Source organism: Callionymus lyra, chromosome 11, assembly GCF_982586985.1.
Source record: "Callionymus lyra chromosome 11, fCalLyr1.hap1.1, whole genome shotgun sequence".
Classification (NCBI taxonomy): domain Eukaryota; kingdom Metazoa; phylum Chordata; class Actinopteri; order Syngnathiformes; family Callionymidae; genus Callionymus; species Callionymus lyra.
The window spans coordinates 25565931-25574319 of record NC_141828.1 but is presented as its reverse complement, the minus strand read 5'-3'; the positions used below and the strand labels follow the sequence as shown (position 1 = coordinate 25574319).

The following is an 8389-nucleotide window of genomic DNA, read 5'->3' as shown; positions in this document are numbered from 1 at the left end:
TTTCCAAGAAATAATTAGAAAGAAAAAGCTCAGACTTTTCCAAACCAGTACAAATTCAAAATGTATTTAATAGATCTTCTGTTTACAAAAACTTTTCACTCAACAAATATAAAATTTGCTTTACATTTTTACACATGTGACTGGTGAAACATCAGCAGTGTTCAAAGGCATAAAGAACCACAGAATGTATTTACAGAATATATTGCTTTTTTATTATTTTTTAAATCCCCCATCAAGGGACATCAAGACATAGAAATTAAATTGTCATTTTAGAATTTAATAAAATCATAATTTTGAATTTCCAAATTTCACAATGCATATGGGGAGAATAAAAGTATTGCGAATTTAATTGTAGTGTGTTAATAACATTGTTGTTATAGGCGCCCCAGAATGGCTGCCTTGGTGCCTCGTTCGGTTTTTCTATTCCTTTTTTGGGTTTATTTTATTTCATTCTTTTTATTCTGTACTCGCACTGAAAAAAAAACCCTATGTTGTGTGCACAACACTGTCAATAAAGGATTCTGATTCTGAATGTATGAGTAAAAAGTATTTTTAAAACCTGTTTTCTAAGCAGACATTGAAAATAAGTTAATTACGGAAATGGGGAGATTTTTTAATTATTAGAAATATCTGTAATGTCTAAAAATACATATGTCAACCTGACGTGTGTGTGTTTTTGCACAGTACAATAAATATAAAGTTGTGAATAGCGAAGGTTTAACTTTTCGTCTTGAATAATCTTTTGCGGATTTTTAAAGGCGTTTTGAAGGCGTTTCCCAAAGTGGTGTTAAGACAAGTAGTACATCCCATAAGGTCCACTGAAGAGTCCGGGCACGGGGATGGCGTGAGGCCGGGCTCCGTACAGGGCCGGGGCGGCGCTCAGGGGGAAGGGGAACGCGAAGGCCGCCGGCAGCAGCGGCTTGGCGGCCAGTTTCAGCTTCTCCAGCTCGGCCTCCTGAAGTCTCTTGGCCTTCGCGCGGCGGTTCTGGAACCAGATCTTCACCTGGGTCTCTGTGAGGCTGAGCGAGCTGGAGAACTCGGCTCTCTCCGCGATGGAGAGATATTGTTTCTGGCGGAACTTCCTCTCCAGAGAGAGCAGCTGAGCGGTGGTGAAGGGAGTCCTGGGCTTCCTGTTGTTCTTGTGTTTGCGCAGGTTGCAGCTTGTTGGGCTGGGAAGTCCTGGAAGTTGAAAATCGGTTGGATATAGTTTAATAACCTCGTCTAACATTCACAAACAAGTGTCTTTTTTCCAGAAACAACCGCAATGATTCATTTTCTGGATAAATATGGTAAAGTTAACGCAGATAATTCAATTAATTCGCGATGATCTTTCTTCACAAGCAGAAGTTATCTCTAGTATTCTCAGAATTATAGTACAAACTGTAGAAACAAAGCGGGTTATCTCGGCCGAAATATTCATTAAAAGGTTTCTTTTACAGCTAATCTAAACTACATTTTGTTTTATTATATGTTATGAAACCGAAATTACAACGTGCCGTTACCGTTTTTATACTGTTCTTATTGAAGAGATGAACTCGAAATATACGGTCAGAAAAACTGTTATTTAAATTAAACATAAGGACATTCCATTCCTAAGTTATTTTTTCTAATGCGGATGAAAACACAAAAGTTTTGTCCACCAGTTTCCTCTCTCAATACTTAAGAATGACTTATAATTAAAACACATAAACTGTTATTTTTAGGAATAAAACCAGTATGAGAATACTCCATTCCAACGTTATTTGTTTATTTACTTTGCAAAATGCGCTGGCCAATGAAAAAAACTTGTACTTAAAATGATTTAGGTTTAGCGAAATACTTTTAAAATGTCTATAAAAATTCTATCCACAATGCTTTAAAATAAATAACACACGTTAAATGTAGTCTTATTTAAATTCAATAAAAGCCGTATGAAAATAATTTCTTTATTACGTTCTTTGTAAAAACTTTTTCTAACGTTTTACGTAGTAACAATAACTGAAAAACATTATGTGAAAATTCCGGTTTAACACAATATTTTAGTCAGAAAAGCAAGAGAAGTGAAAAAAAGAAACAGAAACGACATGTTTTAATTGGACTCCTCCGCGTGTAAATATGCTGTCGACGCTCATCCTTGTCTAAACACGCCGCTAACTTTGGTTTCACTCACTTGAGTAAGAGGTTTGGAACCAGCTGCCCTCGTTCAGATCCATCTTCTCTGTCTTGGTGAGACCAAGTCCTGCAGGTGAGACGCACTCGCTCTCCTCCTCCGCTCTGGAAGTGGCTTCAGAACTTCTCGAGGGTTTCTTGTCTGAGATAATGGACTCCACGCTGAAAGGAAGCTCTGAACTCTTGCTCCTGCATCTCCTCACAGCGGGCTCGTCAGTCATGCGCTCCTCCGCCGAGGCTGGAGATCCCTGCGCAGGATTCATGACGCACGACTGCGGTGCCATACAGTGTCTCCTCCACCTGCACGCGCTCACCGTGCGAACCTTCTCGAGTCTCCCTGCTGAGGTCTGAGCAGATGCTGCCTGACTCCTCTCAGCTGCCAACATGACTCCTCCTCCTGCGCCCTGATTGGTCGGAAGTTTGAACATCCGTGTTGTGCTTCATCAGGCACCAGGTTGTACAGATGTGGACCGAACGAACCAAAATGTTATTTAATAGGATTAATGAAGTGTCAAACTTAAGTTTTTCATGCCTGACAGAATTTAAAAATATATACATTTATTTTTAAGTCAAATGCATATACAATTGCATGACTATAAGATAATTGTCTTGTATGATGAAAATAAAAATGGTAGGTACATGAAATTGAACTGAAGATTAATCTTATAACAAAGTTTTCATTTCAACTTGTGGCTCGTCGGCCCACAGAACAATATTTTTGCAGCCATCTTTTAAGCGTGTAGTTTATCACCGGGTTAATAATTGTGTCATGTATAAAATGATTGTACATGGTAGAAGACAAAACGTCCTGATGTTTAGAGTAAACGTACACGGACTTGTTTGTTTTCCTTGTTATCTTTTGAAAAATTGATGCTTAGATACTCTAAGAGACATCACATTCTCAGCTATAGGAAACAAGAGTACTTTACTCTGGTGTTGCACTATTCACAGACCACAGGACTCTTCACAAAGTCGTAACTGCTTTCATTTGTTTTCAAACCAAAATATGTCCAAAAATCCGCTTTAAAAGCTGCTGGAGTCCACTGTATCCTCTCGTCTTCAGTCATCTCAGGGCTCTCGTGAATTAAATTGGTCAATCGGCAGTGGTAGACATAAATACTGCTGCCATCTAGCGGCTGGAAGTTAAATTGCAACAAAAATATGAACAAACACACAAATATTTTAATGTTAATTGTTCATTAAAGCAGTATAATTTCATACACACCTTTAAAAAAAATATAAACCTTAAAAAAAACTATATATACAGTATATATATATATATATATATATACACCTCTATACGAAACATCCCTGAACATAAAGATGGTGTTATTGTTGCTGCAGCTACATCTCTGACTCATTGATTATTTTGGAGGATAATCTGCTCTGTTTTAAGCAAAAACAAGTAGATAAAAGTGTTTTGTACAACCTGCGGAACAAAGCTGGTCACAGTGTTAATGAATTCCAGGATTCAATTTACGGTGTTCTTAGTGCTCTACAGAGTTATTATCACAGTAAATTATAGCCATAATTCAATTATCTGAGTGTCGAAACGTCTTCATTGTCTCTTTGAGAGAAAAGTGCAGAAGTCTATTGAAGAGACTGAATTGCTCATGTTTTTCTGCTCCGTGGATCAAGTCAAATAATTTTCGGTGAAACTTAATATGTGAAGGTTTTTTCTTTCTTATGAGCAGCTTTTGTTGTCACACACTGGCTGTCTGTCTCCAGGACAATTCAGGCTGCGTTCCTCTCCCCGAGGTACATTTCTGCCTTGATCCTGCTGTGACTGGCGCCCGTCTGCTCCCTATGTGTGTGTGTGTGTGTGTGTGTGGGTGTTTGTGTGTGTGTGTGTGTGTGTGTGACAGTGATAGATCGCTGGGTAACCAAACACATTCTCAATTACTGTAATTTAGTGTCCAACAACACAATTTTCTCCTTTATTTCAAGTCAATATCACAGCTTTAAATGGATCTCTTTTCTTATGTGTTCATTTAGTTAGTGGTGTGTGCTTCTCTGTCGTCTCTCATCATGGGATGAGAATACAAATAGAATTATCTGCTATTCAGGACTGTGGAAATTAAATATACTTGTTGTAAAATACAACAGTAGGCTTTAACATTATGACCACCTACTGTAAATCCCCCTCACAGAGCTCAAGGTTGTTATTATTATTATTATTATTATTGTATTTCCATAGACAGACAAGCATTCAAAATAAATTAGAATAAAAATAAATAAAAATCCCTCCCACAAAGTTTCCATAAACATGTAAATTCTACCTTCTCTTCACATTCAGGGCTTGAATTTTCTCTTCTTTTTTTCAAGATTTGAATGCATATTAGGGTTTATTAGTAAGAATCTTGCTTTATGATGTTAAAACTATACAATACATTGCTATATATACTTAATATATATTCTTTGAAGAATTTAATGGTTGGACAACTGACGAATAACACGAAAGATCTATATATATTTATATATATTTTACAAGAGAAGAAAGTCAAGAATCAGAATCAAGAATAATTTTTTGATCTTTCAAAAATTCTATGAAACATTTAAACAGATTAATTGACTGTTAAAATGTCGCCGTAGATATTTGCTTGTTAGTTGTAAATAGAAAATCGATACTGTGCTGTTGAATATTGAGACGGTATCATGAATACAGACATTGCGATACGTGTATTTTCTTAAAACACACTCCTAACACATAAAAATGTACATACAGTATATTTTCATAAACACAAACTCTAATTTAAACAAATTGACAATACATATACAGTAGAACTACACAAAGTGGAACGATGTAATGGATTTCAATTTAAAAAATAAAGATAATATATTACATTTAAAATAAATCGATTTTTTTAAAACCCATATATATATGACAGTGGATAGTGTCTATGTCCAATGAAAGGGTCAAATCTTCCACATACTGCATAAAAACATCTCCAGACAATCTAACAGACTGTATCTTAATTTCTCTTACTTCAGCAAAGAAAGAATTTCTTTGATCCCATTCTTAAAAGATGGTGGTTAGTCTGCTGCAAAAGAACAAGTCTGCGTGCCGACTAAGATAGAAGAAAAATTGCTTAGACATGCTTACAATTGGTTTGAAGTGGATAAGGAAGTGTCAACTGATCACAGGGTCGTGTTTAGCTCATTAACGTCGAGAATAACATTTTTGTTGGTTCGTCTTGGTTCGGAGTGAGAAACCACAAGGAGTGATTACTGAAGATGTTTTTGTCTCAAACAAGCATGTTTAAGCAGGTATGATGCATTATTTGTCTCTTCCATTAGACTTGCACGCCATCATCCAAGCAACCTCCGTTTACCTATTGAATTTGAAATAAAAATAAATAAATGGATTGTGGGAGAAAACCGAGTACCAGGAGTAAACAGGGGGACAAGCATGGTATACGAGGACAGCCGTGGTATATGAGGACTTGGGAAGGACAGACATAATAGGCAAGGACTTGAGTAGGACAGGTGTTGTATACGAGGGCTTAAGGAGGACAAGTGTGGTATACGAGTGCTTAAGGAGGACAAGTGTGGTATACGAGGGCTTTAGGAGGACAAGTGTGGTATACGAGGACTTGAGGAGGACAAGTGTGGTATACAAGGGCTTAAGGAGGACAAGTGTGGTATCGAGGACTTGAGGAGGACAAGTGTGGTATACGAGGGCTTGAGGAGGACAAGTGTGGTATACGAGGGCTTTAGGAGGACAAGTGTGGTATACGAGGACTTGAGGAGGACAAGTGTGGTATACAAGGGCTTAAGGAGGACAAGTGTGGTATCGAGGACTTGAGGAGGACAAGTGTGGTATACAAGGGCTTAAGGAGGACAAGTGTGGTATACAAGGGCTTAAGGAGGACAAGTGTGGTATACGAGGACTTGAGGAGGACAAGTGTGGTATACAAGGGCTTAAGGAGGACAAGTGTGGTATCGAGGACTTAAGGAGGACAAGTGTGGTATACGAGGGCTTTAGGAGGACAAGTGTGGTATACGAGGGCTTTAGGAGGACAAGTGTGGTATACGAGGACTTGAGGAGGACAAGTGTGGTATACAAGGGCTTAAGGAGGACAAGTGTGGTATCGAGGACTTGAGGAGGACAAGTGTGGTATACGAGGGCTTTAGGAGGACAAGTGTGGTATACGAGGGCTTTAGGAGGACAAGTGTGGTATACGAGAACTTGAGGAGGACAAGTGTGGTATACAAGGGCTTAAGGAGGACAAGTGTGGTATCGAGGACTTGAGGAGGACAAGTGTGGTATACGAGGGCTTGAGGAGGACAAGTGTGGTATACGAGGACTTGAGGAGGACAAGTGTGGTATACGAGGACTTTAGGAGGACAAGTGTGGTATATGAGGACTTTAGGAGGACAAGTGTGGTATATGAGGGCTTTAGGAGGACAAGTGTGGTATACGAGGACTTGAGGAGGACAAGTGTGGTATACAAGGGCTTAAGGAGGACAAGTGTGGTATCGAGGACTTGAGGAGGACAAGTGTGGTATACGAGGGCTTGAGGAGGACAAGTGTGGTATATGAGGACTTGAGGAGGACAAGTGTGGTATACGAGATCTTGAGGAGGACAGGTGTGGTATAAAAGGGCTTGAGCTTCCTGACATCTTCAAGAGGACCGTATACACTTAGCTTGGTTCCGGTTATGCCAATAAAGAGTCAGACGTCCCGAGGTCCTGATCTGATCAGGGCCGGAGGAGAATCAAAGCAGCATTTCTGCTTTGATGACAGTATTTTCATCTTTTGCCGCATCAGCTTGTTGTGTCTCGTGAGTTGATCTGAGGTCAAACTAGGTCAGTGCTAACCTGTCGACCCCAGCTGTGAGAAATATCACTTGTTCTTGAGAGATCACATAAAAACTATAAAAAATACTTTTCTGACTTGGACATTTGAGTGATACTTAAATATTAACAGACCAATGATCGATATTCAACAGAACTGTATCCATTTAAAAAATATTTTTATTATCATATACATTGTTTGCATATTTAATCAGAATGAATTTTGTATAATAGTTTCTTGCATGGTTTATATTTCAATAAAGTGTGTCTTAAATAAAATGGTTAGATTTTTTTTATTCATAGTCATAGTAAATATTCATGGCATGTGTTCATATTTGTCTTGTAACTAAACTCTCAGCTGCTAGATGCAGTTATGTTGTCCTCCACAGCTAAAGGAACAATAATATCCCAGGAGATCCCGGCAATGACTGAGGACAAGAGGATACAGTGACTCCAGCAGATTTTAAAGCTGATGTTTGGACATATTTTGGTTTCAAAACTAATGTAAGCAGTTACGACTTTGTCAAGAGTCATGTGGTCTGAAAATTCTGAAAACACCAGATTCAAGTACTCGACAATACTACAGATATATCCTTGTTACTACAGTATTGCAATCTATAGAATTGTTGACCCTGTATTGTGATCGCCAGATTCTCGTCTTTGCACACCCCTGGAAGGAGGATCAGTATTGTTGTCCTTCTGGAGCTTGCCGTAGACACACTAAATAACAGATTATTTACCTGTTATAGTCTTGTGTGGATCATGTTTGAGCGAAAGTCTACAGCAGAATCCTGACACAGACGTGCTGATGACACTTCTTCTCTCAGTGTCTGGAATTAATGAACGTCTCAGAGCATGTCTGAAGTGACCCAACAAGTATTTGTTGACAAAATACTGTTGAGTCTTTTACCACAACATCTGTGGAAATCATCCTTTCCTCTCTGGTTTCCTGTCACGACTCGATAATGAAGGTCAATGGAACAAACAACTCAAGGTTAAAAAATAACTGGAATCTTATTCAGCAGTTCCAGAAATCTTCAACTGGTCTGATCCACTCTTAACAACTCCTCACTACTTCTGTTAAGACTCTTAAAAATAAGTTTCTTTGGACCTGAAAAAAAGAAGCAAATTAATACGAATATCTTGTGTATATTGAATTATGAACACATTTATACAGCATTTTTAATGCATTTAATAGGCTTTATTATCCTGTTGTGTTATCAGTTTTATCTTGCCCTTTAAAGAATATACTTTATTGAATATTGTTTTGATTGTTAAAGCGCTTTGTGACCCTAGTCTGGAAAAGCGCTATACAAATAAAAATTACTTACTTACTTACCTACTTTATTGAATTAATTTTTACTGTTTATAGTTGTTTGTTAAGGTAATGGTCTTGAGCCTCTGAAAAGAATATAATAGTGATATTACTAATTATTATGTAATT

General features: G+C 38.0%; 1 protein-coding gene across 1 annotated transcript; it reads right to left on the bottom strand.

Moving 5' to 3' along the window:
* Positions 1 to 43: 43 nt before the first annotated feature.
* msx3 (muscle segment homeobox 3) lies at positions 44 to 2462 on the bottom strand. Its single transcript, XM_087802156.1, has 2 exons — positions 2150 to 2462; positions 44 to 1179 (listed from the first exon to the last, which is right to left on the bottom strand). The coding sequence occupies exons 1-2, from the start codon at positions 2430 to 2432 to the stop codon at positions 788 to 790; spliced, it is 675 nt and encodes a 224-aa protein (XP_087658282.1). The 5' UTR covers positions 2433 to 2462; the 3' UTR covers positions 44 to 787.
* Positions 2463 to 8389: the final 5927 nt, after the last annotated feature.

What these genes read in the sequence shown, in the direction of transcription:
- msx3 (XM_087802156.1), bottom strand. Translation starts at nt 2,432, where the DNA reads ATGGCACCGCAGTCGTGCGTCATGAATCCTGCGCAGGGATCTCCAGCC. An exon ending in GTTCCAAACCTCTTACTCAA is followed by an intron (nt 1,180 to 2,149) that starts GTGAGTGAAACC and finishes TTCAACTTCCAG; the next exon opens with GACTTCCCAGCCCAACAAGC.